The following is a 26,557-nucleotide window of genomic DNA, read 5'->3' on the forward strand; positions in this document are numbered from 1 at the left end:
ACCATTTTCATAAACTCCCTCTCATCCACTTATAATACTGCTTCTCAAATCTCAATATCATCATCATTTCTTTGAACATATAACATTCTCTTAAGAGTATTAACTAGTTAATAATCATCACATTATACTATGGTTACGACCCTACTTACTATTAAGCTTTTTTCACAATTTGTCTCCAATTTAGTCGTATTTACCTCCGGCCAGAGTACTTAACTAAGCTGTTTACGGAGAGGTACGTGTTTAATTTCATCACCTAGGTCATAAGTATGTAATTAACTTCGTAGTACGTTTTTCTTTGTCATAAACTCATAATTACTTTTTTCTTTGTTGTCTTGATCGAATTTTTGTTTCATTGTAATTTACTGTAGTATTTTAGTGTCATGTTGAATTGTAGACATGTCAAAACTGGACCCAACCCGTAAATCCTTCTCGACCCGTTTTTTAAGATTTAAGATCCATAAATTTTTAGTTCATAACCCAACTCGAAATGGCTTGTTAATTTAGGGTTAAAAATCGACCGGACTCGACCTGTTGAGTCAAAGATAAATAAATTAAGAATATTATTAAAATATTAATATTTAAATATTCTATTTGAAATAATAAATAAATATTTATTTTATTATTTTAAATTACAATGTTAATTAAAAAATTAATGTAGTACAATAAGTGTCTAAGTGCTGAACATAGTTATATTAACAATTTATTTAATTTTAAAAATACGTTATTTCAGCTTAAAATTTGTACTCCCTCTATTTTTCTATATATGACTTTCTCACATTTCGAAACACACACTTCTCTCTTCAAAATCTCTCAAATTATATGTTTAAATATAGTGATATGTATACTCATATGAAAGGGTTTTTCATAAGAAATTTAATGGTATAATTTTTTGGAAAATGATAAATACAGCCCTTAGGGCTATATTTAAAGTGCCAAAAAAGAAATGAAAACCTTAAATCAAGCATTAATGACATCAATTTACGTGTAATTGTGTCTTAATTTCCTAATTTAATTCCATTTTGAGAAGTAATTTAGTTCTTAAATACAGCCTTAAGGGCTGTATTTATCATTTTTGTAAATATTAAAGTCAAAGGCTCGTCTCAAAAAAGCAAAACGTCAAATATTAAAAAATGGAGGGAGTATATTTTTGCCTCTTTTTTTCCCCAAATAACGCAATTGGAGTTCATTGCTAATCAAGTTGACTTCTTGCTTATTCCGAGTAGAGTATGGCCGGGCCTTTCTAACAAAAGGGGCCCATTTGTGTGGGCCGGGCCGGATCGAGCCAAATGTATTTATTTAGCAATCCCAAATCCTAATGCGGGCTTTGAGAATCTATAGATCGAAGTAGTTCGCTAACCTCTCTAGCCGGACTATTACAGATAAATATAAGGAATGGAACCCGTCTACCCTGTAAAGGCTTCACTCGCAAGAAAACTATGCAGAAAAGATTAAATCCAATTTAAGAAGGCTTGGTCGAAGATATTTGTCGAGATGAGTGCACTCGCTAGCTAATGTAAGTCATTGGGAAAGGTAAGGGGTAGGTCTAAATGGCTTTTTCGGGCTCTAAAATTTACGACTTACCCTAGGAAATAATTAGCGTAATACCTTCAGTTATAACTTTTAAAACATATACATAGTGTATAAAAATGTACAAAATATGATGAAATGCATATAAGTTGTTCTCTAAAATAAAATAAAAAACATCACCATTTTAAAATGCTTAATCATGCAGTCGTAGAAATGATTTATGTTATATATACTTTGTTTTATAAATCTAGAAAAAGATACTTAAGTTTGTAAAGAGTTGGGTATAACTTTAACGCTACTTTAATAGATTTTATTAGAAAAATATTCATTATTAATAAATATGGGCCGGGTCGGGCCAAAATTTGGGCCAAACCCGACCCCAAAATATTTTGGCCTTTTTAGGCCAGCCCATAGGCTTTTTTGGGCCAAAATTAAAGGTCCAAGCCCTTCAAAATAGCCGTGGTCGAGAACTACTAATTGTGAAAATTTCGTATTCAATTTGGTATACGGGAAAGTGAAAATAATGATAAAATTTACCTACAATCCCTATAAATAACGCATATAAAAATCATATACGGAGTAGATATTTTTGAAGGGAGATTTTATTTATTATAGATAGTTTATCTATTCATTTGTTTAGCATCAATACTTTTTTTTTTTCTAATAAATTTTTTTTCTTTTTGTTTAACTTTTTACACAAAATAGCCTATAACACTCCCCTAGTAACCAGTTAATGTATTATACAATTAGTTGTATATACAACTTATTTAATGTAGTTGAGATTTGTTACAAAGTTGTCGAGTTTTATTAACAAAATTATTGAGTTATGTTACAAAGTTATTGAGCGTACATGAATAAATATTAAACTCAACAACTTCATAAAATAGCTCAATAACTTGTAAAATAACTCAACAACTTTGTGTAAGAGCTCAACAACTTTGAGATGGTTGTATAATGCTATTATACAACTGGTTGTATGATAGTATTTGTGCCCTAGTGACCTGGTCTCCTTTAATGCATCACGATTTTGTTTATTTCGTACTCCCTCCTATTCTCTAACATATTTCACATTTCCTAAAATGATAAATTCGATAAGATCTTCTACTTTCCTTATTAATATATAATTTGTTGTTCTTCTTAGAATTTGTGGCCTCACATTTCGTCTCTTACTTTCTATTTCTTCCATTACCCACCACAAATTTCATTCTTTTTAAAAACTACTCAAAAGTGGAATATTGATATATATTTCCATAAATATCATAGTGAATAGGAGGGAGCACTAATTAAATATTTTTCACTTGAAACGGATACACCCGTCTTAAATAAGATTTTGGGATATCCTTATAGGAAAATGAAAGGGCGCCACCGAGTGACACTCAATTCGGACACCACCCTCTCAATTGGAGTGAGTGAAAACCTCTTCAATTAAGAATACATGTGTGAAGAAAACCACCCATATATTCTCACATTTGTGTCCCACATTGATAAAAGAGGGGAGGAGTTACCACTTTATAAGGCAATGAGCTACTCCCTCTATAGCCAATTGGTTTTAGAGTGGAACCTCATTGACCTTATGAAGCGGACTCTCTTTACTCCATTGGGTGTGGCCCAGGCCCGTTACATGATTTAACAACATGTGATAGGGTGACACCCAATTTAAACGTCACCCGGTGACGTCCTATCAAGTGTCCCATCCCTATATGCCAAGTTGAGCCACTTGTGGTTCAACATGTCTTGACTTTTATGTTTTTGTTATGGTCGTACTTATAAAAAGTTATCATGTCTTACACATTTTTGGTACATAAATTCTCATTATAGACGAGGATCTATAGCTATAAACGGACCAAATAGAAGGAACTAATTGTTTTTAGTAATGGCATGCATTACAGAGGGAACGATACTTTCAATCAAAGTGAGCATAAAAAAATGGACACGTTAATGGAGATAGTGCCACCGGCATACGAGTGGTTTAAACCGTATTTGAATATGAGCCAAAGACGGGCCGAGTTAAGAAAGCTGGTGAATGACCTCAAAGTCTTGAATACTGATTTAGATAATCTACTAAAGGGTGAGGAGCAGAGGTGTCAAACGAGGCGACGACAAGAGGTGGTTGCGTACCTCCAAACCTCCAATGTTTTGGTCAATGGAGCGGCGAGGGTATTGGATGAATGCGAAGAAGTGGGTGTGTTAAAGCAGTTACGTTGTGTGTCTTCGATTGAGCAATACCTCTCTGAAGCTGAAGTGTTGGTTGACCGCGGTAGGTCTTGGATGAATAATGCTTTGTCATATAATGATGTTAGGGGTGAGAAGCTTCCTGTGCGGGACTTGGAGCTGATGGGTAAGACCGCTCGTCAAAACCTGGATTCCGCGCTTATTGCAGTAACTACAGCTCGAAAGTATAATATAGGTATCTATGGATGTCCTGGGGCCGGGAAGAAGAGCCTCATGAAGCACATTTACAACAGTGTTTTAAAACTAGATCATCACTCGGATTTCAAATCTGCTGATGTGTTTTGGGCTGAAGCACCCGAAAACCCTCGTGACGATTATGCCTTACAAGAGAAGGTGTCCGAGGGAATGCGGTTTGATATTAAACATGACATTGATTGTGTAAGGAGGTCTAGTTTTTTAGAAGAGAGGTTCCAAGAGATGGCTGCCTCTGGTAGGGCCCCCATCCTCTTTCTATGTAATTTGAGAGAGGAATTCCGCGCTTATGAAGTCTTGGGAATTTCTGCTACCAACTGTGTATTGGTATTTACGGCGCCCTCCTTGGACGTTTGCAACCGAATGAAATGCGACGTGATCATTAAAGTAGATCACCTCCCAAGAGAGGAGGCCGAGGAGCTTTTCATGCTTGAAGCCGGGCTAAATGACGACCTTCATAGGCAAGAAATTAAGGATGTTGCATCTCAAATAGCCAACGAGTGTGCTCGAATGCCCTTGGCTATAAGAGTTATCGCCAATTCAATGCGTGAGATCAACGACATCCACGAGTGGAGAAATCGTCTGACCGAGCTCTTGGGGAGGATTAACTCCATTAACAATGAGGAGGATAAGATACTTGAGCAGCTCAGGTTTGGATACACTTGTCTGGAAGACCCGATCACTCGTAGATGCTTTAACTTGGCAGCTCAAATTTTAGCCAAGGACTCCCAACTTTCCAAAGAGACGGTCATTGAAAAGTGGCGCGAACACAAACTGATCGGCAATGGCTGCCATTTCGATGATCAAGGTCATACTATGCTTAATCAGCTTGAACGATTATGCTTGCTTGAACTCGAACCTGAGAATCAATTGGTGACCATGAACAAGTGGATCAGAAATATTGCAACTGTCCTTTAACCAAATTACTCAGAAACCAGGGTATCATTTAACACAAAATTTGAAGTTGTATTCAAGTTGTTTGTATTGTACATGGCACAATTACAAATGAATGCATGTACTATAAATAAGAAGAATGTAACACAGATTAGTACAATTTGTGAAACTAAATACTAGTCTTATTAAATTTTCATCAATCTCTTATCTAAGAACAATATTGTACTGCATCATACTCAGTACTCAATTAATTACTCCACAAGAAAATCTATGTAATACTCCATCTATAACTTTTATGATTTTTCTGTTTAACTACTCCGTCCACAACTATGTTTTTTCTTTTTGGCTTAATACAATGGATAGTAGAGATGGAAGTAGGTACGCGGGTTGTTGGGTTAGCACGTCCCAACAGGGCCCACATCCCATTTTAGCACGACACGGGATTAGCACGATCCAGCACGCTACGACATGATAAAGATATTAAAGATTTTTTACTCTTCACCATAGTATATTTACATATTATTATTTCCGTCTTTGTATTATTTGTATTTCTTTATTCTTGTTGTATTGCCTTGCATTGTAAGCTTATGTAATACCCGTCCTTTTAGGGACACGATCCAACCGTTTTTTTTCTCCATGGCGCCTCATGATCAAGATAGCCCTAATGTTGGTGATCCCACCACACCATTCGTTCTCGTAAATTTCGCGAGTTGCGATAAGCTTATGTAATACCCGTTCTTTTAGGGACACGTTGACCGATGTTGACTGACCTTAGACACTTATTTTGACCTTCGGAAACCTTACGAGTGGTGACTTGTGACAATGTGAGCTTTGGTTTGTGTGTTACTCGGTCTAGCTGATCGAGTAGCCTCGGGGCTCGATCGAGTAGGAGTCACTCGATCGAATATGACATTTCAATTAAAGACGATCACAGTCTCCAAAATTCCCAACGTGCTCAATCATAACTCCACAATAACTCTCAACTCATTTTCATTATTCTACTCTCGATCCGTAAATAACTCGCACAACCTTTCCCTTAGTACATGGCAAAACTCAATAATTCTAACCATTAAAAGATAAGCCTCAACATTCCCAAATAATACCATAAGATAAATATACTCATTATGTCTCTCACTTCTTATAAAACTATGAAACCACAATCATACATCTTATGCCACAAATCATCACCCTCTATCATCAATAAGAATTTCCTCAAACACATAAAGGAATTTAACACCTATAATCCCAAAGGAAACATCATCACAACAACCTATATTCCCAAAGTAAACTTCCTCGTTACCAAACTCATAATAATAAATGCTCATTCCTTTCATACTTGAACATCCACAACTACCATCAAACCTAACTTGTTGACCCAAAAATCCAAACCACAAGGACTCAACCTCAAAATCACCTCAAACAAGGACATCACCACCAAATGATCCAAAAGGATGACAGTACGATAAGAGTAACGTTTGGGTTATCAGGGATTAAAAGTTTTGACTAACATATAACCAAAATGCACGACACGTAACATGCAAAGAAAATTTTCAAAATTGACCGTTTTTAAAATCAACAAAGCATGCTTGAAAATGTCATGCAAGAACAACACATTTTATACAATTAATGACGAAACAAAACATCAAGTCATAAACAACACAATACATAAACTATACATTTAATACAATTAATAATGATAAACATTAAGACATAACCAAACAAACACATGAACAAGACATGTAATACATTTAATAACAATGCAAAACATTATTTCATAAACAAACAAGTGCATAAACAACACATGTAACACAATTAATAACGATGCAAAACATTTGAGGCATAAACGAGTAAGTATATGAACAATACATGTAATACTGTAGATACCTCATTTCTGCACCTCCCGCAAACCACCCGGTGATGATTGGGCCGCATGTTTGATACGCGGAACGATTTGTGACAGTTCGTAAGATTATCGTCAAGTGATTGCTCAAATATTAAATGTCTACCTCTTAGTTGTCATCTACGTCCCGATACGGTCGTTTTGACAGTAATTAGAGTACATTCGGAGTCCGGGCCTAAAACCGTCTCCATTTTCTGATAACCGTTAAATCCCGAGTCAGAATGTTCTGGAATGTTCCGGATATTTCTATTCCATATTTCATAAATTTTATCTTTTAGTAAGAAATTCCCCGTAATATTCACATAATATATTAAGGAAAACAAGATTATTTCCGTCCTACCATAACTCAAACACGGAGATCTTTCTTCTGCAGGAGGAAACCCCTTGGGAATAGACGCAGCAGGTGCTGCGCCTCTTCCAAGAGACGCATGGGTCTTCTTTGCGCCTCTTCCAGTGCCCTTTTCTGCATGTTTCTCGTATATTTTTCATATCTTTCCGAGATTCACTTCCAAAGATTCTCCGAAACCCTAATTCCTTCACGTGATTAGTATAAATAGGAGCCTTCGTTCCTCATATTTCTCACGCGAGTGTCCGCCCTTCTCTTCTCCCTTTGCATTCTAGACTTTGTTCTTACTTTTTGGCGTCTACGTGCTTGAACATTCGACCACGTAAGCTCGGATCCTTCTGAGTACCAGCCTTCCCGTTTGCATGACCGACCAATTTGACCAACTCCACATCAATCAACTTAATTAATCTGTTCATTTTCCTCTTACGAGGGCACTTTCTTTACATTCGCGTCGAGCATCGCTAATCGATATCTTAGTCCTTCTCGTTTCGTCAACATGTAAGTCTGAGGGTGTAAATCTCTGTTTTATTTATTGTATTTTATTTATTGTATCACTATTGTAAGATTTATGTCGAAAACATCTATTAAAACCGATTTCTAAAACCGTCTTTAAAGAAACCTTTTTTACGGATTTCCAGTAGACAGACGTCGAGAAAGGACGCAAAGAATCGCTGCGCCTCTTGAAGGAGCGCGATGATCTGCTGCGCCTCTTCGTGAGGCTGCCGCAGTTCCTGCTTCCTTTCTTCTTCCTTCGTCCTCTGTAATTCGTTTGCTTTATTTCTTTTCTTTCGTTCTTTGTTAATTCTTCATCATAATAGCATATAATTTCACATGTATATTTATTCATCATCATTAATACGCATTTAATTCATCATTAATTTTGACTTAAATCCCTTATAATCTCATATTTGCGGGTTTTCGTCATTAAATTCAATTCGGGTTTTAGAGATTCAATTCGTTCATATTGAGTTTCTGGAATTCCAACCTTTGAAATATTTTCATCTGTTTATTCACATATTCGTCATTAATTTGTCATTAATTCATCTTGTTTAGTTTATTTCATTCACCCATGTCACTAATCAATCATTCGTTCATATAATTAATTCGTTTAAATCGTAATATTCCGTCTCATCCGTGTTTTATTGTTTCATGACCCATTCATATGTTAAATAACATGTTAATCACTTTCATCCGAGTAAATAATTTAATCATCCACTAAAATCACCAATTAGCATTAACGGCTTGCAATTACGGTTTCACAGCCAGAACTGAGCCAAGGAACAGACCCAGCGTCTGCTGCGCCTATTCCAAAGGACGCAGCTCTCTGCTTGCTGTTCTGGCCGAGTTCGTCCTCGAACTCCGTTTCTGCCTTGACGTAGTTTAATTAGTCTACATATTAACTAACTATTATTCGTAATATCACGCTAATTCCTGTTCTTTGATTTAATTCTTTTATTCTTTTTCTCAAATTATCCGTTTTAAAGGTATTTTCGACATAAATCGCCTATTCCAATGTAATTATTGTAATTTTTCATTATTGTAATTTATAATTATTGTATTTCTTTTATTGTTTGTATGTTTTCACATGTAATTGAACATTAAATCCTACTTTGACCCAATTGTTTGCTAAACTAATTGTTTACCGACTTAGTCTTAATTCACATGTTAGGATTAATCAATGGATGTTGCATTGCATGCATATAATCGACGATATATCAAGTACGAATAACTTCCCTAATCATTAGTAGAGGCCGCTATCGAGGCGGGCGGGATTGTGGGGAAATATCCGTATAAGACCCTTTAAATTTAAGGATTATAACGTAAATTTAACATGTGAAATATGGTCATAAACGAAATACAATGAAAAACGATTAAGCACAAGAATTAACCTCCGGTCCTAGTGCAATTCGGCAATGAGAGATCAAAGTAGACCTCCTCCTAATTGTTGCACCCAAGATCGTCTGAGAATATGCCCTTGTGCTAGAAATATGTTCTCTGATTGCCTTGCAATATTGAGAGAACTTGATGTGAGTTTTCGAGATGTGAGATCTAGGTTTCAGAGAGAAATGATCTCCAAAACCCTAATTTTTTTGTCAAAAATGAATTAGGTTACAAAAGGAGAGAAGGCTCTCCTTTTGTTGCCTCGGTCCGCGGGTCACTAGAGGAGGGAGTGGGCTTTCCACTTTCTCCTCATTTAACTCGTGATCCGACTGTTCCGACTCGTCTCGCTAAAATGTATATGACGCGGTTTATATTATAAATCGTCATCGGTTATCGGCTATTAAAATATCAACTAATAACACGGGTTAGTTGAAGTATTAATACATGTCCGACAAAGACGATATTGTATAATTTATTCAATATACATTAATTAAATATAATCGTTTATATTTAATTTACGAATTAACTGTTTAATTCGCCTTAGCCCATTTTATTTAATCCGTATTAAATATAATATCTCAACATCACATTTTGACTAATTACTAGTCAAATAACTCGGACTAACTGGTTAGTCAAAATTGGCATCAACATGATCGTATTTTCATCTGTCACACGTCTCTCAAACGTATCCTATAGGTGTGACTTTTAGGGACCAGTTGATCACCGCCATCCGTATGACAATAACGTCAAACTTATCTAGCAAGCCAACCGTTATTGATAAACGTGGATCAACCGATAATAATACCAAAAGTATGCCCTTTGATCCTTTTAGAGGTTTATAAGTCCTTGCACTAATTGTTAAGGACACCAGCCCCAACAAGCTCCCACTTGTCCGTACAAGTGTATGTGCAATGACGTTATCCGCACTAACTGGAGGACACAAGCTCCAACAAACTCCCACTTGTCCGTACAAGTGTATGTGTGATAACCGATTCTCATATTCATTTAAAATTTCTCCCACTCAATGTAAAACAATTTGCAGATCCGGATCCGCAAAGGTCGTATTTTACAATCGATCTGTATCAAGAGTGGTTTCCCCGACTAGAGAGTAACTTAAGTGATAAAACGAATCCAGATATCCGAGCATGGCCATGCATTTCGATTCTGACTCCTCGAGTGGCCCCGAGAAATATCGAGTACACGATAAAGGTTGAATATTTCCTTCAACTCGACTCCTTCCGATCTAAGCACAACATGAAATGACCGGAAAAAATCTACTTGGTCCCTGTTACGGATGACCGTGAGAAAGAAACCAAAGTCACCCAAAATCTGCCGTAGTCTCAAGAGACAGTCGATAGTCAAAAGAATCGACTCTTAGGATCACCATGGAGGTCCTATCCACGACCGGGTACCGAATGTTATAAAACATTTAGGACTCCACGTCGATGTCACAATGGTGTCCTACGAGATATCCGTATAACCCGCCTCTGTGATTGGTCAGTCAACCGGTTGACTTATGGCTCGTTGAACCCACCATCAACCAACGTCACAAAATAATTGCCAGAGTTATCAGCTCATGTGGGCAATTAAGGACTAAAATTATAATGTTTGTTCAGTTCACTTTGTGGTGTTCAAAATTGTCGTACAATTCCACATGAAAAACAATATATAAATATCAAAACGATGATGTCGTATAGAGTACAAACGAGAATGAATCTAATCCATAAAAAAAAGTACTACAACTCAGGAACATGTTTAATTCCCATGGAATTAACATGCCCTTCATGCTTATCTTGTCGTAATGGTTTAGTGAGAGGATCTGCTATGTTATCATCGGTAGCAATCTTTTCTATCACTACTTCCTTTTGCTCCACGTAATCTCGGATTAGATGAGCTTTCCGTTGTACATGTCTAGATTTGTTGCTAGACCTAGGCTCCTTAGCTTGGAAGATGGCACCGCTATTGTCACAATAGATGGTGATTGGGTCATTCGAACTAGGCACTACAGATAGTCCTTGTAAGAATTGACGCATCCATATCGCTTCCTTTGCAGCTTCAGACGCGGCATAGTACTCGGACTCGATCGTAGAATCTCTTGTAATGAGTTTGTTTGGAACTCTTCCGGTGATCGCAGCGCCATTAAGAGTAAAAACGAATCCAGATCGAGATTTCGAGTCATCACGATCCGTTTGGAAGCTAGCATCTGCGAAACCGGTTGCGCATAGCTTTTGTTCGCCTCCATAAGTCAATGCCCAATCTTTAGTCCTCCGTAGGTACTTAAGAATGTTCTTTGACACCATCCAAAGTGTGAATCACCTGGATGTTGTTGGAATCGACTTGACATACTCAATGCATATGCCACGTCGGGACGTGTGCATATCATGGCATACATGATTGATCCTATAGCCGAGGCATAAGGGATCCGTGCCATGCGCTCTTTCTCTTCCGTGTCTCTCGGTGCTTGAGACTTGCTCAAATGCACCCCGGAGCCATAGGAAGAAACCCCTTTTGGAGTTAGTCATCTTTGAATCTCTCTAGGACTTTGTCTATGTAAGACTCTGACCGAGAGATAACATCCGACGTGATCTATCTCGATAGATACGGATGCCCAAAATTCTTTGTGCCTCACCCAGATCTTTCATCTGGAAATGGTTCTTCAACCATACTTTCACCGAAGTTAAGAGAGGTATGTCATTCCCAATCAGGAGTATGTCGTCAACATACAATATTAGGAAGACAATCTTGCTCCCACTCGACTTGATATAAAGACATGGTTCCTCGACCGATCGAGTAAATCCATTTTCTTTTATCACTTGGTCGAAGCGATGATTCCAACTCCTTGATGCTTGCTTAAGTCCATAAATGTGTAGACACCTCGTTTCTGCACCTCCCGCAAACCACCCGGTGATGATTGGGCCGCATGTTTGGTACGCGGAACGATTTGTGACAGTTCGTAAGTTTATCGTCAAGTGATTGCTCAAACATTAATGTCTACCTCATGGTCATCATCTAGGTGTCATTACGGTCGTTTTGGCAGTAATTAGAGTACATTTGGAGTCCGGGTCAGAAACCGTCTTCATTTCCTAAAACCGTCAAATCCCGAGTCAAAGCAATGTGCTTGTCTACCTAAGGTTAGGATGTCATAAAATGCCGAGATTATATCTCATTTTGAGTCACATGTCACTTCATTAGGCTAAACATAAAGTTTACATTACAAAATGTGCATTTCATTTAGTTAAAACGACAACCTGACCTTTAGGCCCGTTTTACGAGGTGATAACCACTTTTATGGGTCAGGCCTATTTCACAGAAAGTTCTAGATCTCTTTCTTAGCTTTCCAACGCCACCAAAATCACCTTATTACGAGTCTTGTAGAGAAAGTTATGCCTAAAATACGACAGGCTGTCAAACGCGTTTTCTACGCGCAGAGGAACCTACCCGGGAAAGGACGCAGCAAGTGCTGCGCCTCTTCCAAGGGACGCAGTGCCTGCTGCGCCTTTTCCCAGGGCTTTTCTTTTTGTCCAAGTTTCCGTGTTTAACCTAAGTCGGTTATTTCCGGATCTTTCTTTCCGTATCCTAGTCTTACCATAATTCCTTCACGTGATTAGTATAAATAGGAGCCTTCGTTCCTCATATTTCTCACGCGAGTGTCCGCCCTTCTCTTCTCCCTTTGCATTCTAGACTTTGTTCTTACTAATTGGCGCCTACGTGCTTGAACATTCGACCACGTAAGCTCGGATCCTTCCGGGTACCAGCCTCTCCGTTTGCATGACCGACCAATTTGACCAACTACACAATAATCAATCTAATTAATCAATTTGTTTCAATCGTTTTCCTCTTACGAGGGCACTCTCTTTGCATTCGCGTCGAGCATCACTAATCGATATCTTAGTCCTTCTCGTTTCGTCAACATGTAAGTCTGAGGGTGTAAATCTCTCTTTTATTTATTGTATTTTATTTATTGTATAATCAATTGTAAGGTTTATGTCGAAAATACCATTAAAATCGATTTCTAAAACCCTTTGTTAAAACCTGTTTTTGCGGATTTCCAGTAAGTAACCGTCGAGAAAAGACGCAGCAACTGCTGCGCCTCTTCGAAGGAGCGCAGTCCCTGCTGCGCCTCTTCGTGAGGCTGCCGCAGTTCCTGCTTCTTTTCTTCCTCGTTTGTCTTCTGTAATTCGTTCGTGTTTTTACTTGTTTTGCTTGTTCTTGTTAATTCTTCATCATCAGTAATTCATATGTATAATTCATCATTCATTCACATGTTTAATTCATCACAAATCCGACTTAAATCCCTTATAATCAAATATTTGCGGGTTTTCGTTATTAAATTCAAACCCGGGTTTTAGAGATTCAATTTGTTCATATTGGGTCTCTGGAATTCGATCATTGATATAGCTTTCACATATTCGTTGTATATTCATCATGTCTAGTCTAATTAGTTAATTATTTGTTTGTTTGTAATTCATTAATCATTCGTTCATTCACATAAATAATCCGTCTTAAATCCGTCTTATCTATGTTTTACTTTAATCACATGTAAATAATCCATTAATCACTTTCATCCGAGTACATATCATAATCAATCCTTAAAATTAACAATTGACATTAACGATTTGCGATTTTCGGCTACGGCCGAGAACTCACCCTTGAATGACGCAAAGAATCGCGCGCCTCTTCTTCAGGGCGCGGCTCTCTGCTGCGCTGTTCGAGATGAGTTCGTCCCGAACTCCGTTATTGCTTGACTTAGTTTAATTAGCTTATATGTTAATCTACTATTATCCGTAATATCACGCTAATTTCTGTTCGTCTATTTCGTTCATTTAATTTTATTCTTTATTCTTTTATTCCTTTTTTATCAAATTATCCGTTTTAAAGGTATTTTCGACATAAATCGCCTAATCCGATGTAATTATTGTAATTTTCATTATTGTAATTTTATTGTATTTCATATCACTTGTATGTTTTCACATGTAAATCAATATTAATTCCAACTTCGACATTAATTGTATGATAAACTACTTGTTAACCGACTTAGTCTAATCTCCACATGTTAGGATTAATCTATGGATGTTGCATTGCATGCATACAATCGACGATATATCAAGTACGAATAACTTCCCTAATCATTAGTAGAGGCCGCTATCGAGGCGGGCGGGATTAGGTGTTCGATCAAAAGAGCTTCCTAATACGTACCCTCACCCCTTACTCCAGATCTCCGTGAGCACCCGTGTTCATTGGCATCCACGAGAGTCATTCTAGACATAGAATGCTAAGGGTAACGATTGCTTAGTGTTCATGTCACTACTTTATGTCTTGACATGACATGAGGTATTCGAACGGTTCCAATTTCCCATAAAAATTGGTGGCGACTCCATACAAAATGCAAACGCTTGTTTCCGCTTCTCACCAAGCGCCCCCGTGGGCGGCCCGCTGTCCACAGTTTGGCGACTCCGCTGGGGATAATACACTTACGTGTAGCTAGGGTGAAACTCGAACAAGGTTAGGGAATAGTTTGTACAAGACAATTGTCGGTTTTCATAACTCGGTCTTCCTAGACCGTTTTATTCGGCCTTCCTAGGCCCAACCCAACCCATTCGACCAATCGTCCCGTCTAAACGGTCCTAATTCTTATTTGGGCCTAAGGATGGATAGCGATTGACGTCATCCATACCATGGTACTTACTCTTGTTTGTATCAAGGGCCTTCACTACTTGAGGAAATGGACTAGGAATCGGCCTTACTCTTGTTTGGCACGAGCCTCTCCACAGACTTCGGGTTTGATGGTTCGGTATGGCAACCTACCCTTTAAACCAAAACCCTTTTAAATGCACTCAGCATCCCGTTATAATGCTTGTACCTTACGTGATCACCGTTTCTAAAACAAACCATGACGATTTTTCAAAAATTCAAAACCTCTTTCAAAATGTAAATTTTTCGAAATAGGCCCAATATTAGCACAACACAAGTCGAAACTCTGTCCATATGTCGAGTCAAACTTCGGGCCTAAAACCCATTTCAAAACTAAATACAAACCAAAGCAACAAAAAAAAAAAACAAAAAAAAAAAAAAACAAAAAAAGGTCCGAAAAAAAAAAAAAGAAAAAAAAAAACCAAAAATATTTTCAAACAATGTAAATGTAAATATGTAAATTCAATTGGGCTAAGTTAGAGTCAAAGTTCAAACCAACTATGTCCTAGTCGGAACTCTGTCAAATTATAAACCCGTCTTCCTTTACATTTTGGGTCTTTTCAAAATTCGAGTCAAGTCCTAGGGCGTCACGCCGTCATTTTGGACCCCCTACCCCAATTCAGTTAGGATCTAAACACTCGAGTCACACGTTCCGAAACTCAACACACGAGTCTCAATGGGCCTCATATTTGAGTCTAAACTACAGCAGTCTTCTTAACACCTATAAGCAAACCTCGGGTCCAGAATCAACATGTGTCATCAATCCCGTCAATAAGGTCAGTCATATAAGGGTCACTCCGTCAAAGTCAACACTCGAGTCTAAAGGTCAAGGTCAAGCACCGTGAATTCAAACACGAGAAGTCACTCACGACATTTCACGAGTTCACAAGTCAAGTCTAGATGTGTCATTTTGTCCCTTCCTTGTTTGTTGCCTTGGTATGCGTGATCCCATGTCGAACCGAGTTGTAATGCGCGTCATTTCTGTCGAGTAGGAATCCAACAAGTTCCGTCAATCAGCAAGGTCACGAAGCGGTTCAAGCCACAATCACCATGTCTCTCCAGGACGTTTATGCCATGGTCCTACGAGTTCAAGCTACAGTGGAAAATTTGAGCATTCGCGTCCTCACCCTTGAAAATGGAATGGTGGAAAAGAACATCCCACCTAGAGAAACCTCTAGTCCAGGTCGTCCAAAGCTTACCTCTTGCAATAACCATCGTCCTAGAAAGCCAAAAACAGCTGAAAGGAAACCTGGGAGGCACCAAAGGGTGCTTACTGATTTAGGCATGTCTTATGCCAATGCTTTGAAGAGACTCTCTGCCCATGGCAAGCTACGTCCAATAGGGCCGACTCCGGATCCACCTTTAGAGAAACAGGTAAACCTCTGGAAGGGCAACAAATACTGCTTATATCACCAAGGTAGAGGCCATGATATTGAAGAGTGTTTTCTCTTGAAACACACCATTCAAGATATGATCGAAGAGGGCAAGCTTCCAATGTCACCATTTGTGGAGCAATTCGATGGAACCGACCCTCTTGGGTCTAACAGCGCTAAACACGATGAAGGATCATTCCTAGACTTTTCTCATCTTCTCGATCCTCGTGATGACAAAGAAATCAAAGCGCCGAAGGAGGACGATGTCCAAAGTGGAATGCTCATGCTTTCCAAGATAGAGGGAGCCATTGATACTCTAAACTCTCGGCTTTCCCACATGGGGAATCAATTTACTGAAATGGATAGGAAGCTTGAGACCCAATCTTTCAAGATGAAGAATGTCCAGACAAACCCTCAACCTCATGGTCTCGAGGAGAAAGCAATAAGTGAGCGACCTGTTCCTGGTTCTTCTCATCCAAGAATCGGAATCTACAAAGGCAATCTCATGGAGCCTTCATCAAAGAAACCTAACAACCCTCCAAGGTCATTTACAAAGGCTTCCGAAAATAGAGGCACACCTCCTAGGGAATTTACCAACATTGGTATTACATATACCGATGTCCTTCAGAGACTCATGGAACAACGAATGTTGAAGCCTATAGGACCTACACCTGACCCAGAGAAGAAGTCTAAGTTCTGGGATGAGGATTCGTACTGCAAATACCATAGAGGCAAAGGGCATGATACAGAGAAATGTTACAAATTAAAACATGTCATTCAGGATATGATTGAAAACGGGAAATTGTCTCTCTCTACTTTTAACCCACAAGGTAGCTTAGGCAATCCTCATGGATATACCACTTATCAAGAAACTCTTCTTGACTGTTATCCTTCCAATGTTCCCAATGATGAGGACGAGGTGCTCAAATCGGTGAATGCTCAAAGCCGGATGTCGAAGCCCGTTGCTGGAAGAGAAAATGTTCAAGCGTGGGCCGATGATTACGAGTCTAGTTCTAGGATCGAGTCAAAGTCCGAGTCCGAGTTTTAGGCTTTCTATCTCATATTTGTTCTAGTATCTTTCTTTGCGTCCATTTCCAATTCTAGTGACAACCTGGGGGCTGTCCCACGAGTCACATGTCTTCTCGAGTCTATGTTAAACTTTTATTCTTCATTTCAATAAAAATACAATTTTCAATCCACATCTTATATCCTATCTCTTCCTTTACCATTTCCTGTGACAACAAGAATTGATTTGAGACATTTTAAAATGAACAACAACGCATGTCAGTCGTTGTGAGTACACTTAGACAATGTTCCGTTCTGTGTTGTAGAGGACCTGAAACTCCGTGTTCTTTCCTTTACCTATTCCATGTCTGGCAATAAAAACCACAATATAACCCCAGTTTAGGACGAGCATATCTCAAGAGATTCTAGGACGAATCCAGACCATCTCCCTTGTTAGCGATCCATGACGGAAGGCAAGCCCATTCCCCACAATAAACAACCCAGTTTACTAAAAACCAACCCGTTTCACACCAAAGGTGCTAGTCTGACCCAAACCCATGGTAACAAGCAAATCCAAAACGATACGAGCCATGATCAAAGACCAAAGGCTCAATCAAGAGAAACTGTTGCCAATATCCAAGGCCGCAGTTATGCCCGTAATCCAACACAAAAGAGTCAAAAGAAGAGGCTCAATCAAGCAAGTCAAAGTTGTCTTCAAAAACCTGAATGAAAAATCTGAGCAAAAAGCCGAGATATATTCCAGACCAAGAATCTGAGTCTGAATCAAGAACGACCCTGAAATCAAATGCTATTTAGAATACTGCTGAAGTCTATACAGAATCAAGACACCATTGAAGATGGTCAGCTAGCACCCTCACTTAGCCTTTCATACATCACACACCCTAAGTCCTTCTCGAGACCGTTCCAGGGAGATAGTTAGGAATTTTGAGAATCCTCTCAAGCTCGTCAAGTATACCCATCCTTTAGGGCCAAGACATGGAAACTTGATCCCACGTCATTTTAACCTACCTTTATGTGCTCAGGCTACATCAAGCCAAGAGACTCCATTTCCAAGCCAAATTACAAGCCATAGCCCCATCAAGCCTTAACTCCACAAAATCAAAGCTCCAGAGATTTGTTTATCAAAGCCTCTTATTACCAAGCTTCACATTCCAAATATCCAATCCAGTTTCACCTTGACCTAGACACGGAGTCTTCAAATACTTTGCTACCCAGAACGGGACATACCTCATTCATCCTTAGGGTCCACTATGTGTGCTCACATGACAAGGAAATTTTTACAAACTTAATTATACCTCTTTGGTCTATGATCAGAGGGAGTTATCTCAAATCGATTCTTCGAGTCACCAAAGGAATATACTCTCCTACCCCTGCACTTTAAGGTCCTGACAACTTAGCTTAGGCACACACCAGAACTACGATCTGGTTTGATTTCACCTCTTCAGGTGGATACGTAGGCAGTCCTTTCTTACACAAGAAGGATACAACCACAACACCCAAATAAAATTAACCAAACCTCAGAACTACGATCTGGTTTGATTTCACTTCACGTGAATACGTAGGCAGTCCTCAAGGACACAACCATCCCCACTTCCAATTAACTTTCAATCTCAATTATCTCAATTATCAACCACCTCAACCATCAACTTTCAACCTCTATTTCACAACCTTTCAATCTCAATTAACACCCCTTCCACAACCAACACCTCTATACTGGGGGCTCCTTATTGTCGCCCAGCCTCCTTTTTTTACCAAAGTCCAGAGTCATCTTCTCATCCTGGGGGCTTCTCTTCCAAGATGCCACCCTTCCTTTATTCCTCTAAGTCTAGCTAGTACTCGGTCTGGACAATGACAAAGGTCTTAGATCGATTCTCCAAGTCATCGTGCCTCAAGAAGGGTCTCTTTTACAGCAAACGGTGGTGAAAGAAGTCCAAGTGAACAGCTGATCCATGGCTCATGCCTTGCTTTTATATGTCCCCATCATTCTTGCAATTCTTATACCTTTGGAACTGATACACATTGTCACCCACACTTGGCTAGGGGTTGCACATGCTTAAGCAAAGTCTGCCTAGGTCATCCCTGTGTCGCGTCAAATCTAAGTCGATGTCGCGTCAGTCCAACCTAAGTCTACATTTCGCGTCACGTCCATAAAAGGTCTGTGTCATGGAGAGTCTTATGTCTAAAACCCATTTGAATATGCATGACGCATTATAAACGACAAATTTCTTTGAACAAGTTTTAAACGACTTTTATAAAGAAACAACTTTTGCAAAGCCTATGTGTTTCCTCATTCGAGGTCCATGTGATAATTGCTTACGTGCATATATTAGATTGCATTCTTGTGTGGCTACTAACCATGCAGGTAAGTATCCAGCGCAGCAGTATTTTGCAGTATTGCTCAAATCCTTATATCCAGTAGAGCAGATATTTTGCGATTGCTCAAATCCTTACATCCAGTAGCAAAAGATTTTGCAGTATTGCTCAAATCCTTATATCCAGTGCAAAGATATTTTGCAAAGTATTGCTCAAATCCTTATATCCAGCGCAGTAGTATTTTGCAGTATTGCTCACTCAAGATTTCTCCCATGACGATCAAGATGTTCCTAGTCGTCAATTTAATCACCCAGTGAGAGTTTGCTTGAGGACAGAGACAGGCAGATTCCCCAAAGTTATCACTTTATTCCCCAGTGAGAGTTTGCTTGAGGACAGAGGCAGGCAGATTCCCCAAAGTTATCGCTTTATTCCCCAGTGAGAGTTTGCTTGAGGACAGAGACAGGAAGATTCCCCAAAGTTATCGCTTTATTCCCCAGTGAGAGTTTGCTTGAGGACAGAGACAGGCAGATTCCCCAAAGTCATCATTTTATTCCCCAGTGAGAGTTTGCTTGAGGACAGAGACAAGCAGATTCCCCAAAGTCATCGCTTTATTCCCCAGTGAGAGTTTGCTTGAGGACAGAGACAGGCATATTCCCCAAAATCATCGTTTTGTTCCCCAGTGAGAGTTTGCTTGAGGACAGAGACAGGCAGATACTCCCAGGCGATCAGTAATCTTTTCAGTTAAGTCCCCTTTCAGTCCTTTAGAGAGAAGTATCCTTGACCTTCCCTTTGGAGAGAATTGTCCTTGACCTTCCCTTTAGTGAGAGGTAGCCTTGAGTTAGCCTTCGAAAGTGTTAAGAAGTTTCTTGATATCCCCTGTGACCCTAATGCCTTCGGACACCAAGTTATCTTCGGACAAAGAGTTTTGCCGAAGCGTCTTGATCCGTTTCACCCAGGGGTATCTCGGGTATGGTCTCTTCTTATGGCTGGCGAGCTTCCTTACGTAGTCTAATGGACTTTAAACGACCCTCCCGATAGTCGACGAGACTTTAAAATGTTCCCGACGACGGGTCCTTGGTTCGAGACCCCTTGAGCCGCCTCGCGTCGCCATAGTCGTCAGGTTGTAATCTTCGATTGACCTGATGGCTATACTTTGACTTTCGCCTTGTCCAAGCCTCAGTCAAAGTGGGGGCACTGTAGACACCTCGTTTCTGCACCTCCCGCAAACCACCCGGTGATGATTGGGCCGCATGTTTGGTACGCGGAACGATTTGTGACAGTTCGTAAGTTTATCGTCAAGTGATTGCTCAAACATTAATGTCTACCTCATGGTCGTCATCTAGGTGTCATTACGGTCGTTTTGGCAGTAATTAGAGTACATTTGGAGTCCGGGTCAGAAACCGTCTTCATTTCCTAAAACCGTCAAATCCCGAGTCAAAGCAATGTGCTTGTCTACCTAAGGTTAGGATGTCATAAAATGCCGAGATTATATCTCATTTTGAGTCACATGTCACTTCATTAGGCTAAACATAAAGTTTACATTACAAAATGTGCATTTCATTTAGTTAAAACGACAACCTGACCTTTAGGCCCGTTTTACGAGGTGATAACCACTTTTATGGGTCAGGCCTATTTCACAGAAAGTTCTAGATCTCTTTCTTAGCTTTCCAACGCCACCAAAATCACCTTATTACGAGTCTTGTAGAGAAAGTTATGCCTAAAATACGACAGGCTGTCAAACGCGTTTTCTACGCGCAGAGGAACCTACCTGGGAAAGGACGCAGCAAGTCTTTGCGCCTCTTCCAAGGGACGCAGATGCCTCGCTGCGCCTTTTCCCAGGGCTTTTCTTTTTGTCCAAGTTTCCGTGTTTAACCTAAGTCGGTTATTTCCGGATCTTTCCTTCCGTATCCTAGTCTTACCATAATTCCTTCACGTGATTAGTATAAATAGGAGCCTTCGTTCCTCATATTTCTCACGCGAGTGTCCGCCCTTCTCTTCTCCCTTTGCATTCTAGACTTTGTTCTTACTAATTGGCGCCTACGTGCTTGAACATTCGACCACGTAAGCTCGGATCCTTCCGGTACCGGCCTCTCCGTTTGCATGACCGACCAATTTGACCAACTACACAATAATCAATCTAATTAATCAATTTGTTTCAATCGTTTTCCTCTTACGAGGGCACTCTCTTTGCATTCGCGTCGAGCATCACTAATCGATATCTTAGTCCTTCTCGTTTCGTCAACATGTAAGTCTGAGGGTGTAAATCTCTCTTTTATTTATTGTATTTTATTTATTGTATAATCAATTGTAAGGTTTATGTCGAAAATACCATTAAAATCGATTTCTAAAACCCTTTGTTAAAACTTGTTTTTGCGGATTTCCGTAAGTAATCGAGAAAAGACGCAGCAAGAATCGCCGCGCCTCTTCGAAGGAGCGATCCCCGCCGCGCCTCTTCGTGAGGCCGCCCGCATTCTCGCTTCTTTTCTTCCTCGTTTGTCTTCTGTAATTCGTTCGTGTTTTTACTTGTTTTGCTTGTTCTTGTTAATTCTTCATCATCAGTAATTCATATGTATAATTCATCATTCATTCACATGTTTAATTCATCACAAATCCGACTTAAATCCCTTATAATCAAATATTTGCGGGTTTTCGTTATTAAATTCAAACCCGGGTTTTAGAGATTCAATTTGTTCATATTGGGTCTCTGGAATTCGATCATTGATATAGCTTTCACATATTCGTTGTATATTCATCATGTCTAGTCTAATTAGTTAATTATTTGTTTGTTTGTAATTCATTAATCATTCGTTCATTCACATAAATAATCCGTCTTAAATCCGTCTTATCTATGTTTTACTTTAATCACATGTAAATAATCCATTAATCACTTTCATCCGAGTACATATCATAATCAATCCTTAAAATTAACAATTGACATTAACGATTTGCAGTTCCGGCTTCACAGCCAGAACTCACCCTTGGAACAGACGCAGCAACTGCTGCGCCTCTTCCAGAGGGCGCAGCTCTGCTGCGCCTGTTCCAGGATGAGTTCTGTCCCTGAACTCCGTTATTGCTTGACTTAGTTTAATTAGCTTATATGTTAATCTACTATTATCCGTAATATCACGCTAATTTCTGTTCGTCTATTTCGTTCATTTAATTTTATTCTTTATTCTTTTATTCCTTTTTTATCAAATTATCCGTTTTAAAGGTATTTTCGACATAAATCGCCTAATCCGATGTAATTATTGTAATTTTCATTATTGTAATTTTATTGTATTTCATATCACTTGTATGTTTTCACATGTAAATCAATATTAATTCCAACTTCGACATTAATTGTATGATAAACTACTTGTTAACCGACTTAGTCTAATCTCCACATGTTAGGATTAATCTATGGATGTTGCATTGCATGCATACAATCGACGATATATCAAGTACGAATAACTTCCCTAATCATTAGTAGAGGCCGCTATCGAGGCGGGCGGGATTAGGTGTTCGATCAAAAGAGCTTCCTAATACGTACCCTCACCCCTTACTCCAGATCTCCGTGAGCACCCGTGTTCATTGGCATCCACGAGAGTCATTCTAGACATAGAATGCTAAGGGTAACGATTGCTTAGTGTTCATGTCACTACTTTATGTCTTGACATGACATGAGGTATTCGAACGGTTCCAATTTCCCATAAAAATTGGTGGCGACTCCATACAAAATGCAAACGCTTGTTTCGCTTCTCACCAAGCGCCCCCGTGGGCGGCCCGCTGTCCACAGTTTGGCGACTCCGCTGGGGATAATACACTTACGTGTAGCTAGGGTGAAACTCGAACAAGGTTAGGGAATAGTTTGTACAAGACAATTGTCGGTTTTCATAACTCGGTCTTCCTAGACCGTTTAATTCGGCCTTCCTAGGCCCAACCCAACCCATTCGACCAATCGTCCCGTCTAAACGGTCCTAATTCTTATTTGGGCCTAAGGATGGATAGCGATTGACGTCATCCATACCATGGTACTTACTCTTGTTTGTATCAAGGGCCTTCACTACTTGAGGAAATGGACTAGGAATCGGCCTTACTCTTGTTTGGCACGAGCCTCTCCACAGACTTCGGGTTTGATGGTTCGGTATGGCAACCTACCCTTTAAACCAAAACCCTTTTAAATGCACTCAGCATCCCGTTATAATGCTTGTACCTTACGTGATCACCGTTTCTAAAACAAACCATGACGATTTTTCAAAAATTCAAAACCTCTTTCAAAATGTAAATTTTTCGAAATAGGCCCAATATTAGCACAACACAAGTCGAAACTCTGTCCATATGTCGAGTCAAACTTCGGGCCTAAAACCCATTTCAAAACTAAATACAAACCAAAGCAACAAAAAAAAAAAACAAAAAAAAAAAAAAACAAAAAAAGGTCCGAAAAAAAAAAAAAGAAAAAAAAAAACCAAAAATATTTTCAAACAATGTAAATGTAAATATGTAAATTCAATTGGGCTAAGTTAGAGTCAAAGTTCAAACCAACTATGTCCTAGTCGGAACTCTGTCAAATTATAAACCCGTCTTCCTTTACATTTTGGGTCTTTTCAAAATTCGAGTGGGTGAAACCTTTAGCAACTAGTCGTGCTTTATAGATATCTTGTTGACCTTCCACAAAATGCTTTATCTTGTAAAGCCATTTGCATTGAAGGGGACGAACCTTAGCAGGTAAGTCAACAAGATCCCATACGTTGTTCTCATACATGGAGTCCATCTCGGATTGCATGGCCTCAAGCCATAGCTTTGAGTTAGAACTAGTCATGGCACCTTTATAGGTTGCGGGTTCACTACTCGTTAAGAGTAGAATGTCATCTATGTCATGTTCCTCGACCATACCAATGTATCTGTCTGGAGGAATAGAGACTCTTCCCGACCTCCTAGGTTCCTCAGGAATATTAACCGCAGCCGGGATTGAAGGAACTGGGTCCTCCAATGGTTGCTCGGTACTTGGTTCTGGAATCTCCGACAGTTCGAAGGTTCTATCACTGATATAGGACCATTTTGCACCCTTTTTCCCCCTATTTTCTTGCTTATTCAACTCCATTTGAGGCGGTTTAGCACCCCCTTTCCTCTTGTTTCTTGTCCCGATTCCCTTTACTATGACATTGTGGCCCCCTTGCAGAAACTGAGGCGGGAACGGGCAAAGTTAGGCTAAAAAGACGGGAATGCTAAGCCACGCACAAAAGATGAAGGAAATGATGCTGAGGAGTACTCTCAGCCGGTAGGCCGGCAGCCGGCCAGCCGGCTGGGAGCACCCGTATACAAGAAATGAAGTAGGAAACAAGGAAGGAGTGTTCCCGGCCCGGTGGCCGGCGGCCGGCTAGCCATTACTGGGAAGACGATTGGTGAAGAAACAAAGAAATTGGAAGAAACTTACAGAACCTCCCAGTAGGTCAAATGACCGGCAATAGCCAGCGGTGGGAGTTCCTCCAAGGCCGAAGTCAAGCTTCAAAGTCAAGGGTGCCCACCGGTCGGGGACCGTGGCCGGTTGACCGGCCGTGCACACCGATGACTTCAAAACTTCAATTTAAAATCCAGAAACTCCCCCGGCCAAAGCACCGGCGGCGGTTGACCGGCGGGAGTGCATATACGTGTTTCAAAGCCCATTTCCAATTTCGGTCCTAATCCTTATGTAACCTATATATACCCCTCTCCTTAAACCCTTGGACACACAACCCTAGATCTGAAAAACATTCCATATTTATTGTAATATCTCCTTAATCAAGTTCTAATCTTTCAATAATTATTATTAATATTTAGCAAGAATTAGTTAGTTCTAGTAATAGTCAATTGTTTACACTTGTTTGTTGAAGTTTGTATTGGGGATTTTGAAGGGTTTTCCTTCCTATTAATCAATCAAGCTTCCATCTTTTCTTTTGTTGGTATAATTTCTCTCCTTTCTTTTACTTGTTTATCATTTGTTTACATTTTCCTTGTCTTTTGATTTTGTTACAACCTTTATTATGTCTCCTCCTTGTGTTGTTTGCTTTTCTTCTCTATTTAGCATAATCTCCCTTAACATGAGTGAGTAGATCCCTTCTAGGGTTTAGGGTGATTCTTTATGGGATTTATGGGCATGATTCTTTGAATATTTTGGTCTTTGGTGAAATTGTTTAACTTTCCTATTCATTGCACTCAAGGTGTTTGTTGATTTGCTCAAGTGAAAGCTTTTGCCTTTCTTCATTTTTTGCTTAATTCTCCCTTAGAATGAAAGTTTTTGGGAGTCTTGATGTATGTTAGGAGAGGAGGGATACTTGATGCGGTCGTTTCTACACCAAAAATAAATTACCTAAGTTACTGCTAACAGAAGTCAGCGGCAAGTAGGGTCGATCTCCACAGGGAGGCGGTGTACTATCTATTTGTCTATTTATCTGTCTAATGTCACTAATGGGGGTTTGAAAGTGATATTCTAAACTAAAATCTAAGCGAGGGAAATAAAGAGAAATTAACAGCAAGAGAAAAGGGAGTATGCTAGGAGTCGGTCTACTGTGGCAGCTATCAGATCTTATACTATCGGGAATATTAATGTGATTGGACTATTGATAAGAAGAGCTATGGTCGTCACCTTTCGGTCCTTAAACCGCCCTAGAGTGTAAACAGCTTAACTTTCGCCCTCACTGCAATACCCTATTGTAATTAAGCAAGCCTTCCCTTCCAATCTTTCGATCTAGGTCGGGGTTAACTAGAATTATTGGTCTCCTGCATGCATACATTCGACCGGATAACAATTAAATTGCCTAATACAATTCCTATCGCAAGACTAATCTATTTAATACAATTAAAGCATGCTACCACGGCTTCCCTAATCCTAACATACTAGGGGGAATTTAGCTAGACATAATTATAATAAGAACGAGAATTAAAGAAATAACAATAAACATAAAGAATAATTAAAGAAGAGGAGAAAAGGGAAAATTACTGAAATTGATCCGGAAGAAAGCAAGAATAAAAAGTAATGTGAGTCACCGAACCGAGAGAAAGGGAACAGAGTAAAGTGTGAGAGAAAGGGAGAGTATATGATCCTTGGATTATTGCCCGATTACAAATGACATCCCTAACTCCTATTTATAAGAAAATAGGAGTAGGATTAAACCTAATTACGGAATTAGAGCTAAAAAGCCCAACCCGTAGCAAAGTCCACTCGAT

The 26,557-nt window shown here is 39.4% G+C and overlaps 1 protein-coding gene across 5 annotated transcripts; it reads left to right on the top strand.

The window, feature by feature from the left end:
• On the top strand, window positions 1–5,157 carry LOC141643973 (disease resistance protein RPS5-like). Of its 5 annotated transcripts, none has more exons than XM_074453383.1 (3): window positions 1–232; window positions 1,380–1,530; window positions 3,417–5,157. In XM_074453383.1, the coding sequence occupies exon 3, from the start codon at window positions 3,454–3,456 to the stop codon at window positions 4,867–4,869; it is 1,416 nt and encodes a 471-aa protein (XP_074309484.1). In that variant the 5' UTR covers window positions 1–232; window positions 1,380–1,530; window positions 3,417–3,453; the 3' UTR covers window positions 4,870–5,157. The 5 variants fall into 5 exon arrangements, with proteins under 5 accessions (XP_074309484.1, XP_074309482.1, XP_074309485.1 ...); XM_074453381.1 differs by having other exon boundaries at window positions 1,380–1,513; window positions 3,399–5,157; XM_074453384.1 differs by having other exon boundaries at window positions 1,380–1,513.
• The last annotated feature ends 21,400 nt before the right edge of the window (window positions 5,158–26,557 follow it).

The sequence above is a fragment of the Silene latifolia genome, chromosome 2, assembly GCF_048544455.1.
Source record: "Silene latifolia isolate original U9 population chromosome 2, ASM4854445v1, whole genome shotgun sequence".
NCBI classification, from domain to species: domain Eukaryota; kingdom Viridiplantae; phylum Streptophyta; class Magnoliopsida; order Caryophyllales; family Caryophyllaceae; genus Silene; species Silene latifolia.

What these genes read in the sequence shown, in the direction of transcription:
- LOC141643973 (XM_074453381.1), top strand. Translation starts at nt 3,406, where the DNA reads ATGCATTACAGAGGGAACGATACTTTCAATCAAAGTGAGCATAAAAAA.